Below are 17,018 nucleotides of genomic sequence, written 5' to 3'. Positions count from 1 at the left end.
GGCCGGACTACTTACTGGTTAGAACGAGCACATACTCCAGAAAGTAACTGGTCACAAACTAAAAGAATGATCTGGCAAAACAAAATAAAAATAATAAAAACCCGGAAAACGCATTTGACACGTTTTTGCACAGATTAAACATAATCAAATTAGTGAGCTTTAGTAATGCTGGTTGGTGGATGTCACCTGTTTCCGCATTTCAATTTTTTGTGCTAAGCTAAGTTAGCTAGCTGGCTGCTGGTGGTAGCTTCACATTTACCATACAGACACCAGAGTGTTATCAATCTTCTCAGCAAGAAAGGGTATACGTGCATTTCCCAATGGAAACATGGAAATTCGGTGATCCTTTAGAGGATTCAGTGTGCGGTTATCTGTCGGACGTCAGACAAATCAGGTGTCCCCTTTCCTTTGTAAACCTGCTTTGTGTTTTCCACAAAGGCTAACGTGCTCAGTTGCTCGCCACAGCGGCCAGTGTTAGCGCTTGGCCACTGAAAATATTCCTCCAAAGTAATGAACTGCAACACTGAGCCAGTGGAAAACACACTGCGGCAATCTTAAAATGTGCGGAAAAGTCCACTTATGTGTGCTAAACGGCTCCTTTTCTCCTTAGTGCTTAGTCAATAATCATCATAATAAAGTATACACTATCTAAACTACTTACAATGACTAACTGCCTACCCAGGGCTCACTTTGAATGTCTAGTCGAAACAAAAAAAGGGGAAAACATCAATCACTCCAGTTAATACTAGTAATACATGGCTATGAGAGAAGAGGGAGAGCGCCTCTTGCTCTATGGACAGCCATAACAGTAAACTTATAGCACGTTCGGAGCAAACCCCTGTTCTTTTCAAAAAAACTTTTTGCATCCTTGAGGGTCTGATTTTTAAAAAGAAAAGCCACACAAAAGCCGTTTTTTACATTTTTCCTTTAAAGACTTCTAAGGGAGGCGTCAGGAGGAGCGGTTTGGGCCCCACATTTCCGCCCCCTCTTTATTCTTTCATGTTTCATTACTGAAGGTTGTTTCAATAAATTTGATACTACCCAGGGGAAAAACCCCAAAGGGGTGTGTTGTTTGTGTGTGTTGGGGTTTTTATATATATATATAGTGTGTTAAAACCACACTCTCCCCCAAACAGATTTTCAGCAGTTTCCATGGAAAAAAAGAGGTGGTTTCCGCGCTCTGTGGTCATGGCTTTCTAACGATTAGGTCTTTTTTTTTTTTGGGGGTGGGGGGGTGTTGGGGTTTTTGGGTTTGGGTGTGGGGGGGGTGGGTGGGTTTGGGGGTGTCAGTGTGAGTTGGGCTCCCCCAAATTTGACCCCACCACATGAGGGAAACTCCCCCCGCAGAGGGCTGGAGGAGAAGCCCCCAAGGGGGAGCTGGTGGGGGGGTGGTGGGGGTCGGATGAGCGGAGGGGGGGGGTAGGGGTTTGGGGCGCTCTTTTTGTAGCGGGGTGTTGCGAGGGGCGGCTGCGGAGGGGGCTGGGGGAGCCCAGGGGGGGGCAGGGGCAGCAGTGGAGGGGGGTGGGAGGGGGGACAGGGGGTGGGGGAGGGGGGGGAGGGGCTGTTTGCGGTCCCAGGGGGAGTCCCTCCCTTTTACCCGGGGGAGGGATGGGAGACAACAGTGTGAATGAGATAAGGAGAAAGCTTTTGGGGAACCGTTGTGGAAATTAAAAAAAAGGGAGGGTTGAAAAAAAAAAAAAAAAGAACGGATGCATATTTCTCTGTTTGGAAAGGAAGCGGGCCCAGGAGAGAAATTTCGTACAGCCACTCCCCCTTTGTTTAATATACACGGGGGATGAGGTTCGTTTTTTCCCCCTTAAAACCCCCCGGGTACCCAACACCAACAAGCATTTAAAGGTGAGAGAGCAGCAATGGGGGGGATTCAGCAAAAGTGGGGCCCTTTTTAAGGTTTCTAGTTTTCCCTTTGGGGCACTGGACATGTTTTGTAACACTGAGGACACTCTATCGGATACTAAAACCAGCAACTTTGTGTAGTTGTAGCGTTCCTCCAAGTTACCTTTCCTCCAAGTTGCACAACAGTATATTAGACTATAGTTTGCACTCTTGATGTTTTTTTTTCATAAGGGGCATTTTAGGTTTACAAGAAAAGTATGAATGTCTATGAATAGAACTTTAACTAGATGACCAGTGAGCCAGCCAACAAGTTTTACCACTGGAATAGACAATGGTTGAGGATGAACTTAGATTAAATAGTTTTAATTTTGTAAAAGAGTTAGACGAGAAGGTCAATATCATGTGGGATGCGGTTTCATTTTGACTGACTTGTTAAGACATCTTCTTAAAATGAGAAACTTTGAACCAATACTACTAATGCCGTTCTTTATAGGTGCATGTGCATGCTGCGGCGGCTCACCTCGTCCTCCTCGGCAGCTCCATCTGCAGCGGCTGCCATGTCCTCGCTGCTCCTTCGGAGGTCTCTCTGGTCTCGGCTGGTGGCCACCTGCTCGGCCGCCCACTCCCTCAGCACCTCGTCCAGGTTGAACCTGCGCCGGTAGCTCACGAAGAAGGAACTCACCTGAACAGAGGAGCGGAGATGGAGATTTATGGACCCACACCGCCCCAACACAAACTGACTTTGGCCACCGCAGCGTGACATGGGGTTGGGTTCATACAAAAATTTAGTACGTCTCAACTCAAAAAACATTTGCGTCTCCCCCCTGCGGCAAACCCCACCGCAGCCTAAACGCACTACCCCCATCCAAAATGAATGGAAAGACCTGCGTCTGGAGAAATGAAGCAGGGCACGGAGATTGGAGGTCGGTAGACAAATGAAAGGAGGGATAATGGAGGTAATAATTATCCAGACAGAGGAATGAGAATGCAATTGGAGAGTAGATGAAGAGCAGATCTCACAAAGCGTAAACTGCTGGATGGATGGAGGGTAAGACGGGTCAGAATACGAGAGGAGAGAGGCGATCTTCACAAGATCTGAGGAAGCGGTTGCTCACCTGAGCTGGTGTCTTGGTGCCGATCACCTCCGCAATGGCTGCAAAGTCTTTGCCATAGCGACGGATAGCTGGAAAGGAGAACGCCAGGTTCATGTTGTGTCTATGCATCACTCACTAATGAGTCATTGCCATCAAAAGGCAACAAAACAGTCTGCTTTCTTCCCTTCGGTCAGTGAAGTGCAGCAGTGTGTGTGAGAGGAGAGACAGGAGGAGTGAATGTGGTGTCAGCAGGCTCGTTGATGCGTGCCTTTTCTGTTAACCCTTATCTGAGCTCGGCTGGCTGAGTGCACCTGCTCTTTTCCAGGCCTGTCCAGCTTCACTCTCATATCATTCATTTTATGGCTTTCAGCTTCTGCTTTCTCTTCTTCTGGGGGTTTGCAACTAAATGCATCTAATCTGGTACAGCAAATTGTGATTACACTACACACTGAATAATACATGATTTTGGACAAAGCCTGGGTGTTAATTAAAGCCAACAGTTTAACCAAAGCAGAGGGGTGACTTAAATATGTAAATATTATTCTAGCCACCGCCCATGAACAGATTCAAGATTCAACACTGTTTGGTAATGTGTCTGGTGAGATGTCTCCGGCACTGCATGAGGCAGTGCTGTGCTTCAGTAACGACACGTCTAGCTTCGGTGTGTGGAGAATATGAATATGAGTTAGTGTCTAACTTCTCCCTGTGACTCTGTAAGGGAGGAGGAGGAGGAGGAGGAGGATGCTGCTCTAGCCTTCACTCACCCTGCACAGCCAGGAGCTGCTCCTCTGTGGTCCATCGAGAGTTCATCTTAGGGACAGGCTGAGAGAGAAGGGGAACAGATTAGAGTGTGAGGGTGGTACAGCAGAAGAGGAGGGGAGAGAAGAAGAAGGGGGGGGGGTGAAAATGACAGCAAGGGAGAAAAGGGCAGATTACGACTAATCTCAGTCCCACAAGGGATGAAATAATATCTGGAGGGAAATGGGGAATGGGGAAAGAGGACAGCGACAAACTGAAGAGAGATCAGAGATGAGGAAAAGTGAACCCAGGAAACGTTTTCAAATCAAAAAGGGATAAGACAAAGGACTTACCTCGGCTGGTTTGAAAGTGTCAACACCTTCATTTAAGCTCTGTTTCAAACTACTGTTGTTCTGTTTAATAGACTGGACCTGAGAGGACAAAGGGGACAAGGACACAGTTTACTTTAACATGCAGTTGCAGTTTAAAATTCTTCTTGGAGCAATTCTTCATTTTCTATTATTGAAACCTGCAAAAAAAACGGTAAAAAACAAAGCGACCCCCCCTCCTCCCCAGTGAGACTGAATTCATTATATCTGGCACATAAAAAGGTGACAATTTATTAATGTATTGTTGCGCTATAAATCTCTCGAGGAGGTGTTAAATTTCACCTTTACTGGCAGATCCATAGTTACACATACACTGAAATCCTATTGGTTTTCACCAAAACTACCTGTAGAAGTGCAGTAGCTTTCAGATGCTCAGATTATTTTAGGTGCACTTACACCTTCAGTTCACAGGGCCAGATTACTCATACTGAAGGTGCATACCTGTCTCTTGAGTGACACCAACTGTGTGTCCAGCTGTCGTATAGTTAGCACCCCGGCATTGTGGGAGGCTGACACCGACATGATGTCTCCCTGCTCCAGGTACATGCCTTTAGGTGGCCTGCGGCGGGCTCTGAGCGGGTGGTGGCGGTACTGCGCTCCGATATTTTCCTTCTTCACCGGCCCAGAGCGACTGGGGGTGGCCTTGTCAGAGTTGGCATTGTTGGGATTCTGTTTGACTGCCTGTGTAGGCAGAGAGCGGTTCTGTCAGAGTGACACCTGTTTACATGAACAGCAATTCAAGAAGGCAGCAGCATTCCATTCATGTATAATAAATGAAGTTCAAATTGAAGGATAGAGAAGGCATCAATTTGGCTGAGCTCATCTCCTCAGGCAAGTCATGACTAATAAAAACACACAAAAAAATGTTTAAACGAACATGCACACGCACGCTCAACAAACATTTCACACTGCTCACCTCTTTCTTGGCGTCAATCTCAAAGTCACTGTCGCTGCCAGGGTCTCCTTCCTCAATCTCATCATTACTACAAGAAGACAGAAAATATACATAACCAAGATTCTGCCACTTGTCTAAATTAAAAGTGTCTGATTTCATCATAGTATTTTTAAAACTGCTCCAGAATGTCAACTGAAAATGACAACTAATAATATCAAAGTATCTCATTTTTATTCATGAGACTCTTGATTCCTAGTAGGACGTGCTTATCGAGTGTCCTTTAACTACAGAGCTCTGGAAATGTCACTTCTCAGAGGAGTAGTTTCTGAGAACTTAATGTTTCCTTCCTGCTCAGTCCTTCCTCCAACATTTATTCTTCTCTCTGTCCCTCCCTTTACCCGTCTCGCTCCCTGCAGGGGATCTCACACCTGTCGTCTTTCTCTCTCTTGCTGACCAGCCTCCTGGCCTGTCGGTCCATGACAGAGGTCCTGGTCCTGGTCTTCTTCCAGCTGTAGTAGTACTTCACAAGGCTGGAGATCAGCTTGTCTGGAAGCTACACACAAACACAGAAATCACTCAATTGAATTTCAAATATTGAATTTTTGTTTTGTTTTTGGGCGTCGATGGCGTTCGGTGGCCGCTACATGGAATGTTAACAAAAAGCGGCGTGGTCGCTTCTCTGTCGCCATCGTGTTCAACCCGCCAGTAGCACGCCAGGGAGATAAGCCAGTTTGTGATTGGTTCCCGCTTAATTGTGAACTGAAGCAGGAGAATTAAACGCGCAGGTTTCCAGACCGACCTGCAGGGCAAAATCAAATCGCCGGCAGAGTGGGCGGGGCTTACGCTCTCTACCCCCCACCCCCAGTCTCTCACCATCTGCTGGATGCGGTGGAAGCTCTTGCCGTGGAAGCTGAAGGCCTGCTCAAACAGCACTTTGTCCTCCACTGTCCACTCGTCTGGGAACGGGGTGAAGTTGGCCAGGTCGGCAAGCGAGCGCTCCACATCATGTTTGTGCCATAATAACATGCCCAGGGCCTGAGAGCACAGGCAGGACGAAGACAGCGTCAGGCAAACAGTGACAGGTCACAACAGAGAGATATAAAAAGGAGCAGTGAAAGAAAAAGATTTTACATTGGGGGGTTTTCTGATAGGTGAAAATGAAATGAAATTAGCAGTCTGCCATACCTGCTCCATGTTGTATCCATGTTTCTCTTTAGCCATCAGTATGTACTCGTCCACTGGGATTAGAAGAAATATGAAATGGGTTAAAAATAAAGGAAACATTAGTATAAGGAGGTTTAGTGCAAGAAAAAAATAGAAGGGAAAAAAAGAAACAATAGTATAGTGGATGGAGAAGGATAGGTAGAGAAATTAGAGAAAAGAAATGCACAATAGAGAGAAAGAAAGATGAGGACCATGAAATAAATAAGGGAAAGAGATGAAGACAAAGAGGGCCAAAGAATAAGAGAAAACGAGTGGACAGGAGAAAACACAGATTTAAAGTTTTAATTGCTATTCTCTAGTCAGCAAATAGCCATTAAACTGAAGGTCACACTGTCAAGCTTGCGTGTGCGTGTGCGTGTCTCTTACACATTGCATCAGAAAGCTGACTGTTGGGACGCCAGACCAACATGCTCCTCTCGTCCTTCTCATTGTAGCGGGTTGGGCTGTCTGGAAAAACAACAATGACATTTTTAGCATTTAAATGTAATATTGAGGTAATGTGAATATTTGAATCCCTCTTTCAAACCCTCCTCCACTGCTCATGACTCCCCCCCCCCCCCCCCTCTCTCTACCTGATTGTCTACTTATCTATCTTCATATTACTTTTACTTCTCCCTCTTTGCGTGTTTTCTCCTGTCTAGGCTCCATCTCTCTTTTCGTTGGCAAGAAACACGAGGAGGAGATGGTGGTGTGTCAGACTCTTTCAGGAATTCACCACCTGTGTTCTGCCAAAATCTAGACGTTAAACTAGAGGCTGGTTTTTCCTGCTTCGCCCCTCATCTGGTGCAATCTGATGGTTGTGGGACAACTTGGTCTATGGTGATTGATATCGCAGTGTTCAGCCACTTTACATCTACCACGACTTATACAAGAAAACAGGATACTTCAGTAAGCTTTAAACCTGTCCATTGCCCATGAAATTGTTGTCAAACAAACAGGCTGACAAACTAGCTTTATTCTGATTCAGCATCACTACGGACTGTTCTACATCTATGTAACTCTGTCAATCCAAGCTGTGTGGAGGAAGTATCACTCTTGTATTAAACAACACTATATTTGCATTTCCCATTACAGAACAAGGACAACCTCTGCAACACTGGCAAGTGTCTCCATTTTTCCTCTCCACTTCCTGAAGACAGTTACTGGTCATTTGACCTTCATTTCTCTCATCAGCCGCATTCCCCTCCTACCTCCATTTCGATGCCCTCCACATTACTGCTCACCTCTATGTCTCCTTCTCAGCCCGGATTTCCTCCCTCTCTCTAGTAATTTTCCTTTTCAATCATCTCTTTTTCTCTCATGTTTTCCTCTCTCAGCTTACCTGGTTTGAACTCTGGGATCTGAGCCTGGTAGTCTCCCCCCACTCTGATCATACTGTCTGTAGAGAGAGAGACACACACAAGACGAACATGACTTTCTATTTCCCAGAAGGATGGCTAGAGCTGCAGAGATAGAAGAGGATGGGGGACAAGTATTCCAGTAGATTACCCAGGAAGTTGCAGAGCTGGATAGACGCAGATAACAGGAGACACAAGGAGAGTCATCTACAGCATGGTAATCATTTTTTGCGCTCTGCCCTCTAACTGGCTTCACTATTGGTTAATCCCATCAGGGCTCTGCCTCTGCAATAGCAATATTTACATTTACCAAATTGTTGATTAAATATCTGACACATTGAAATAATAGCTGCAGAATACTTAATCTGAGCTAATTGAGACCCCGTGGTTTGTGAGAAAAACATTGAATATGCCAAATACACACAACAGCACAGGCCTAAAAGCCTTTTCCAAGTCATTATGTCATTATGTATTTTGTGAAACTAAGGACAAAAGGTTCTCCAAAACAGCGCTCTGGCTTTGAAAAGTAAAGTACAATATAACAAATTGATGTCTGTCCTACACAGAGATTTCTTTATTGTGGGATCAGGGTTAGTGGAGTTGATAAGCACTTCCTATCAAAGTGAGTTTTTGCCCCTCATACATCAGAACTTGATTGTAAATCACTGAGTTGATCTCTCAATCTTTTCCAACTTGTAAAAGGTCAGAGTCTCCGATAACCTTAATCATTGAATACATTGCCTTTGCTGTGTAAAGTAGCACCGATGCTTATTTTCTCTGATGCCTAATAGGCCTAATTACATTTTACAACAACGTTCTTTAGTGGAGGTATTTCAGGCAAGGTGGGGCACTATAAAATACTGGGAAACCCTGGGGATATGTAATTAGTTTGCAAGAGTGCAAACAATCCTCAAGTTGTCAGCCTGTAAGAACCACACAGGGAGCCTGCTTTTAATCAACTATAGAAATTATAGTGTGGTTCTAATGGGTTTAAAAGACGAGGAACTGCTGACTGTTCCAGTCTTCCCTTATTCAATTTCCTTAATCGTTCTAATTGTGTTTTCTGAACAATTTGGTTCAACCAAGATCCCAGAAAGTTTTTAATCACAGCATATAACTTGTCTGTTTACAAAAGAACAAGTCAAAGTCAACAGAAATAGCATATATCGTGAAAAATAACTTTATGCATTACATTTTTATTGTAGCAACATTTTCAGAATGTTCATCACTAAGTGACAGAAATACCGACAGTGAGAGAGAGATAAGTTCAACAAAGCATGGCAAACATTAAGTAATTAGTGCAGTGGTAAAGAGGGTAAAAGGCGAGGAGTGAAGAGAGGGGCATGGAAGCAGACAAGGAGGAGGAAGAGATAGATTACTGTTTCCCTAGGGAGAGAGGACAGGAAGGGAGGAGACGGGGATGATAGAAACTGGAGTAGATGGTAAGAAATGGGTGGAGACAGGAATGGGATGACTAAAGAAGAAATAAGGTTGGATGAAAGGAAAAAAGGGGTTTAAAAGGAGGCGAGAAATGAGAGAAAAAATTAAAGAGGGATGAAAAAGACAAGTGACTGGAAGACTGAAAACGGATGGAGGTGGAGGCGAGTATGAAATTGGGGGGTTGTAATAACGATAGGGATGGTGGCTTAAAGTCTCAGACATACATCAACAGGGGGAAATCTGGGTAGTAAAGTGCCCTTTAACGCTACCTACCTAACCATTCCATTTAAACTGTTTGGCCTAATAAGAAATCTTGTGCCTAGTGAGATAATGCTTCAAAAATGAAAGATCAACAGCGAGTCAGTGGGTGAAGGAGAAAATGGAGGGAGGAAATATATATGTGGGCAGAGGATAACAAGGATGGAAGAGTGTGGGAAGGGAGGGGAGGACAGAGGAGAGCAGTGTGCAGGGACTATAGAAGCACTGCAGCAATGAAAGCAGAACAGCTGGCATGATGTACATCTGCACAATGGAAATGTGTGTCTACTGTAAGTCCACTTTACACATGCAGTAGATTATACTTCAGTTTACTGTGTGTGTACCATGAGCATGCTCTTCATCGCTGCTCTCCTCTTCAGAGTGTGGTTGGCTGTTGCCGTTGGTTACAGTCTTTGCTCTGCTCCTGGCAGGACCCCGGACCCCGAGCGCTCCATCACTGAGGCATGGCTGCAACACACCACACACACACCACACACACACACACACACACCACCACAACACACACACAACACACACAACACACACACACACACCCACACACACACACACACACACACACACACACACACACACACACCACACACACACACACACACACCACACACCACGTGTAGCTTTTCTGTCTCCAGTATGATTCAATCTCCCATTAAAATATAACTGAAGACTTTTTTTATTCATTAGCAAGTTGGCTGCTGTTATTTTTCACTTGAACCCCTATAAAACCTAACCCCCTCTTGTAGTAGAACGGCACCTTCTGCTACCTTGGAAGGAATCCCATTATTTTCACTTGGGCTGAGTTTATTTTCCAAACACTGGTTGTGTGATAACTGATTCACACTCAACAACTCTCAGTTCTTTCTCCTTACCCCTCATAATCACTCAATAGCTAGAACTTGGTGTCTCGCTAATCAAAATGACCTTGTGATCAGTTCAGTGGCATACAGTGAAGATGCCATGACATGGCCTCTATATGTTAGATGAAACACATCTCTTACCAACTGCCGGATTAAAGCTCAGTTCAACACACAATCCACAGGCTCTTCTTCTCCTTGTTCATCACAGGACCCACACTGATTAACTCAAGTCTTCCTTTATTCCTTCAGTTAATTAAGAACATGCTCCTGTTATGGGGGCACCACCACTAGAGCTGCCATACCAGGGCTCTCTTTTTCCAATTTAAAATGTGTATATCACTGTGTGTCAACAGGATGTCAGGGTTTAGTGGGGCTCTAAAAACTGTGCAAGCAGCCCACTGTAACTCAGTGAATGTAACTGCAGAAACAATGATCTTTTTTTTAAAGACACTGGCAAAGAAGCTTTATTTAATGTGAATCTGTCATATTATGGCCAATATCCATTCCAATTAATAAGGTCAGAAAAATGGCTGCAAGTCAGTATCAGTGATTTTGAGCCGGAGGATCAGCCAGGTGCATCACTGGGATCAATTAATCTTGTTTCAGCTTCTTAACGGTGAAGATGTGCTGATTTTCTTCGTCTTAAGTGATAGTAGACGGAATATTTTTATCTTTTGCAGATTTTATGAAAATGTCACCATGGCCTCTAGGAAATTGTGCTCACCATCCTTCAGTAGTTTCTGATATTTTATAAACAAATGTTAAAACGATTAATGGGAACATAATCCGCAGATTAATTGGTAAACAAAATGGTTAGTTTCAGCAATATGAAACACTATTCTGACATATCAAAGAGAGTAACTTTAATTGCTGACATTGAAAAATGTACTAAAGATTTTTAGAACTGATATAATTAGGCTAGTATTTTGTTCAGATTTTGCACTATTGGTTGATCAGAACAAGCTGTTTGAATAGGGTAACTTGGGCTGTATATAAATGAAAATGGCCATTTGTCACTGTTTTGATCATTAATGACCATTAGTTGCAGCCCTTAACATTTTGTGTATAAAGTGGGAAAAAGTGAAGTTGCTTTTGCCCTGGCCTCATATTCTGTATATAAATATTCAATTTCACTGTTAGGTGTTCACAATGTAATATAACGTCCTCCCATGACTCTTCCTACATGCTAAGGAAATCCCAGCTGCCACAGCTGACGAGTGGCAGCATCTGATAAAACAACGTGCCATGAAGGGGACCTCTCATTTTAAGTGCCATCCACAGTCAGTGCTATGTTATTAGGTGGCCAAGCCTCGTTTTCTCTCCGTATCTCCGTGCCAGTGAGTCTCCCAGCAGCACAATAGACTAGACGGTCAGCCCAGGACACAGCAGAAAGTAACCCACTAAACTCCCTCCTCGCGCACTAACGGTGCGGTTCCAACCGACAGGCGACCACAGAGACAATGACCGATATCGCTCACCGATCTCAGAAGACACAAATTATATGCACCGCATTTTGAAAGACCTTACGTTTGCTTTCAATCCCAAATCACATCAGCAACTTCATCTCCAGTTTACTCCAACTACGACCAGAACAAAGCCCGTCCGCAGAGTTAGATGACCGACATGAAGCTCCTATTTCTCCCATTCTCCAGGTTAAACATGACCGATAGTGCTCCTGCAGAGGGTGAGGGGGCAATCTTTAAAGCCCGAGAGATGAATTCCCATCTACCAAACTCCGGTAGACAATACAAGTGGCTGAGGCTCTCTGGGGGTCTTTGTCTATCGCGGCTCCCGGTGGCCCCCCAAGACTACAACAGCTGCCCTCTCTAACTTCACTGGAAACTCAACTCATTCAAACCTTGACAAATCTATGTCTATTTACTGATATCTCAATGGATTAAAATTGGGGAAATCGCAGAAGCTACAGGTATAATGGAGACAAAGTATAATCCCACCTCGGTTCACTTTCAGAGAGAGTTTTAGGGGGTTATGATAGCCTCGATCTCTGGCAGACCAAGCAATTGTTATGAGTAATAAGAACTAAAACTATTATACAAATTGCTAACCCGACTAGGCAGGATCTATTTGTCGTAAGTATATTATATTGTAGTATATTCACATCTCACCACCACAAGGAACTTTTTCTCCTTTAACTTTCAACATATATTTATATATGCTCTAATTACAGTCTATGGTTATGCTACACATAACCAATCCATACTACACACTGTTAATCAAGTGTAAGGTATAGTCTATAAAAACATATTCTTTCTGTTCTATATCATAAATGTATAGTCTGGTTCAACACTCCCCACTGATGCATCATTTATACTCATACTGACAACGTTGACAATAATATTCCTAAAGTGAATAAAAATGTGCTCATGGATCTCAGGAGTAACTTTAGAGTGAGCTTGTAGTTGTATTTTTGTATTTCAGCAAAGGTAACTCGAGAATATTACTCCTTTATAAAGCAGCATTTTACAATGTATTAAAGCTTGGTTTTCTATAAATTAGCTAGTTAATCAATAAAAAAAAAATGAGGTAGTGAATGTGCACCCGGTGCTTTATCTGAGCCACGTTTTGCGAGCTAAACCACAATTTTGTCACAGCTTTATTCCTTAACAGTTATGTATGTGTTGTGTCAGACTTTGAAGTCCTTTTGTTTTCCCCACGCTTACGTTGCTGTTACTAGCCCACTACTGACGCTACTGACGCTGTGTCTTCGGCTGGCACCAAGTAAAAACTCGCTCTCTGGGTTATTATAACTCAAGTTGGCGGTCTCTTTCGGAACGTTTAGCTCCAAACTGTAGCAGTGTGAACGAAAGTGTTTTCTTGGGGCTGAATAATAAAAAACAGGCGACATTACCCTCCTCTCCAAAGTGCAATCTCAAGTCAAATCTAGTTGGTCGATGGGATGCTAACGTTAGCCAGTTAGCTTGCGGCTAGTACCCTCGCGTTACATTAGTAACGTTAATAGTTGGAAGTCGAGATAACAGTCACACTGTACCTGTGTTTCGTTTCTCTCCGCTTTCCCGCACTCAAAACTTATCTGCGCCTCGTTCCGCAGATTACAATCCTCTTCGAAGCGCTAAAAGACAATATTACATCTAAAACGGCTTAATTCTTGCCTAATTGATGAGCACAGTCAGTACAATGAAGTGAACTGCATGGATAGATGGAAGCAGCCGTGAGTGTGCGCCGGGGAGACAGACAACACCCGGGGAAAAGTGAAGTGGACGTCCGCCCCGATGCGTTCGCCTCTCCCAACCAGCCGTTTGGATTGACAAAAAGTAGTCCTGTGAAACTATTAAGTGTAGCATAGGCTACCCCTAATTTTGTATTTTGTTGCTTAACACGTCATTTGACACATCGGAGTGATTTATCTACCTGCATTTCGTACTGAAAGGCTTTGGCAAAAAAACAGGGTTTCAAAACTGCCTGCTACTTACACTATTCCATTTTATCCACAGTTGATCTCGTTTAAATAGGAGGAGAAAGACGGCGCGGTTATACGTTGTATAAACATTATCCGTTATAGACCACAGACATTACTCTTAATCTGCCATCTAAAATCCCATAAATTAGGGACTACTTGCCAGTGTGTCGGCGGAGTGATTCGTCAGATGTGCATCTCTGTGCTTAGGCAGGCTGTCCAGACTTGTACTGATGTATGCACGGTGGAGAAAAGGGCAGGATAGTGGGGTACAATTGTGTGTGTTGTGTGTGTGTGTGTGTGTGTGTGTGTGTGTGTGTGTGTGTGTGTGTGTGCGTGACAGAGCGAACGTGATTATAAGAGCGTGCGTGACTTTGTGCTTAAACATGACAATGACTCAGATAATAAATATAGGCTAGCCTCAACACTTGGTTTATAGCCTATTGAAAAATTCCAAGTGTGTGTTTGTGTGTGTGTATTGTTTTAGTGATAAGCCTAGTTGTAGCAGGATTTCACACACCTGATGCTGACAATTACACACACACACACACACACACACACCACACACACACCACACACACACACACACACACACACACACACAGTAGGCTACCTGCTGTACCTTCACAAGTGCCTGCTGCTGACATGTAACAGCCTGTTACACACTCCTCCAGCTTTTCTCTTTCTCTTCTCTCTCTTTCACATTACCACTTCCTCTTCTTCTTCCCCCACCTCCTCTTCATCATCCCTCTTCTCTCATTTTCTCTTCCTTATCTCCATCCTCTCCACGATTTCTCTTGTTAGTCATCCCCCTGTTTCTGCCCTGCTTTCTGCACCTCCTCTATTTGTTTGCTTCCTCTCCCCATTATTCTTTATTTAATCTCCTTCAATTCGCTCCTCTTTCTTCTCTTTCTCCAGTACTTTTTCCCTCTTCTTCCTCCTCCCCTCTTCCTCTTTCTTCCACCTCCTGAATATCTGCCCTAATTCTCCTCCGCCTCCCCCTCTTTCCTCTTCTTCTCACTGTCTGTGCCCCATCCCTGATTTTGTTTTTCCCTCCTGTCTTTTTATCTCTTTTCTCCCTATCCATTTCCCTTGCTTCTTCTGCTTTCCTCCCCTCTTTAATATTTCTCCCCCTCCCTCCTCAGCTCCCCCTATACTTTCTCTCTTCAGTGATGTCTCCTCTACTCTGTCTGTCCTGCCTCCCTCCCCTCCTTCCTCCTCTTCGTCTCCTTCCTCACCCCTCCTTCTCTTCCTCCTTCCTGTCTCCCTCTCTTGCCGTCTTCCTCTCACGTCGCTTTCGATTTCAACACAGTGTGTGTGCGTACGTGCAAATTCTTCCCCTCCCCCCATCCTCCCCCTACGGTGATACAGTGAAGCAGTTTCGCTTCGCTCACCTCCAGGCCCCCCACCCGCTCCTCTCCTCTTCCTCCCCCTTTCTCTACCTCCCTCTCCAGTCTCATTTTCACCCCTGCCACCTCCTCCCCTCCTCTTCTCTCCCCTCACCCCCTTCTCTCCGCTCCTCTCCTCTCATTAGTCAGTGTCTCACCATGAAACTCACCATTCCCCTGTCCCTCCTCTCGCTCAGTCCTTCAGTCCCTAACACAGCCTCACTAATGAACAACTGCTACATCTCTCCCCTCCCTCCATGCACCTCCTAGCCCTCCTTTTATCCTCCTCTTCTTATGTCCTCCTCTCCATTCGTCACTCCGTCTCTTTTCTCTCTCTCTCTCTCTCTCTCTCTCTCTCTCTCTCTCTCTCTCTCCCTTCTTTTCCCTCCTCTTCTCGCTGGGTTTCTCTTCGATCTCTCAGAGTTCCCCCCCTCCCACTCTCCCTTTAGCTCACTCTTGTTTTCACTTCTTTCCTCACCCCCGCCCCTCCCCCACCCTCCTCCATTCTCCCCTTACCTGTCTCCTTCCTCTTTCTTGCCTGTCTATCTGTCTGCTCTTCTCACTTTTGTCTGTCTCATCTGCTCTCTCCCTCCCTCACTCCCCCATGTCCACATAACTCTCTCTCCTTCTCTTACACCTCCCCCCCAAGTATTCTCTGACTTTCTCTGTTATCTCAGAGATGCATAATCTAGATTCAGATGTGATAGAGTGAACTCTTCCTGTATATGTAGTAATGTAGCCTGTCTGTTCTGTATTGCTCACCTTAATGTAGGCAAAGTGAATGATGCCCTTCATTGACAACTCATTATTTCATGATTTCCGTTTGCTGATTACCACAACATGGTCACTGATGTTGCACAGAATGACACATCAGATGACTCATTATAATTTGACACAAGCTTTTATGACATAAATAGATCACATTATGTGATTCAAACTGAAATTATATAAAGATGTAAAAGACAATGTAACACTGAATTGATTGTGTGTCTGTCCATCATTTTATTTATTTTATTTATACTGTTTATACTCACTTGTCATGTCACAGGGTGTACACAATTAAAAATTCTTCTAATTTCAAGGCCTGTAAAATGTATAAAATCATAATTATTTTTTTCCCCTGATGCTCTATTTTAAATTAAGAAATGGAACTCAAAAAGCAAATCATACTGCATGAATGTTCTTAGCAAATTCCAGTCTGCCAGTTATATTTTATAAGATATCATGTGTGCAAAGTTGACATTTTGACCTAAGGGTGGCGCTTAAGGAGCGTTTACTGAGTGTAAAAAATCATCCTCTTGGGATCATGACTATTTACTGAAAACTGCATGCTATCCAGCTTTTAGTTTTCAGGACAGTGCCTTCTTGGTAAAAGTCACATTTAGTGCAAAAGCCGTATGATATATGTACAGTAGATTATATTTTTAAATAGGGTTGATGCAGGCTTGATTAATGCTGCTTCACCACCAGCTGTGAGGTCTTCCACATGGTTTGAATCCAAGCATCCATAAATCACTTCAAATTATTGCACATACGTGGAAGTTCCACTGCAGAAGAAAGATACCACCTGACATGTTCATCCCATATGTGGCCATCCTGTACAACCATTTCTTCTCAGTAGAACAGCCATGTTGGGAGGATGTCCATTCTATGTGTTGTAATTCTGTATTGCAGGGCAGCTGCTTTGAGAGAGGCCTCATCCTCATCCTCCATTCTCCTCTGGTCCTCACTGCATCTGTTGAGTCTCTCTTTCTCTTTTCCTGTCCTCTCACTCCCTCCTTTCTCATCGTTCTCCTCTGTCCTGCTCATCTATCTATCCTATCTATCTATCTATCTATCTATCTATCTATCTATCTATCTATCTATCTATCTATCTATCTATCTTTGGTCTGCAATAGAACACCACACAGCAGTGCTGAGGTGAAGAGAAGAGTATGTGGCGGCATGAGGGGGCAGCTTGAATTTTATTATCCAGTCCTGTGAGCAAACACACACACACACACACACACACACACACACACACCAGAGAGAATGTACAGAAAGTCTTACATGTTTTTCATAGATAGTAAGACAATGAGTCATTTTCTCAA

At 44.0% G+C, this 17,018-nt stretch overlaps 1 protein-coding gene across 6 annotated transcripts; it reads right to left on the bottom strand.

Moving 5' to 3' along the window:
• Window positions 1–2,062: 2,062 nt before the first annotated feature.
• On the bottom strand, window positions 2,063–15,236 carry rcor2 (REST corepressor 2). Of its 6 annotated transcripts, none has more exons than XM_032544322.1 (14): window positions 15,099–15,236; window positions 9,574–9,697; window positions 7,516–7,572; window positions 6,561–6,641; window positions 6,156–6,208; window positions 5,844–6,005; window positions 5,399–5,523; window positions 4,992–5,058; window positions 4,517–4,756; window positions 4,040–4,117; window positions 3,713–3,770; window positions 3,236–3,336; window positions 2,970–3,037; window positions 2,381–2,536 (listed from the first exon to the last, which is right to left on the bottom strand). In XM_032544322.1, the coding sequence occupies exons 1-13, from the start codon at window positions 15,099–15,101 to the stop codon at window positions 2,993–2,995; spliced, it is 1,194 nt and encodes a 397-aa protein (XP_032400213.1). In that variant the 5' UTR covers window positions 15,102–15,236; the 3' UTR covers window positions 2,381–2,536; window positions 2,970–2,992. The 6 variants fall into 6 exon arrangements, with proteins under 6 accessions (XP_032400212.1, XP_032400217.1, XP_032400215.1 ...); XM_032544323.1 differs by having other exon boundaries at window positions 3,236–3,333; XM_032544321.1 differs by lacking the exon at window positions 3,236–3,336 and having other exon boundaries at window positions 2,063–2,536.
• Window positions 15,237–17,018: the final 1,782 nt, after the last annotated feature.

This window comes from Etheostoma spectabile, chromosome 19 (genome assembly GCF_008692095.1).
Source record: "Etheostoma spectabile isolate EspeVRDwgs_2016 chromosome 19, UIUC_Espe_1.0, whole genome shotgun sequence".
Classification (NCBI taxonomy): domain Eukaryota; kingdom Metazoa; phylum Chordata; class Actinopteri; order Perciformes; family Percidae; genus Etheostoma; species Etheostoma spectabile.
The sequence above is the reverse complement of the archived record's forward strand: the minus strand, read 5'-3'. Positions and strand labels throughout refer to the sequence as shown.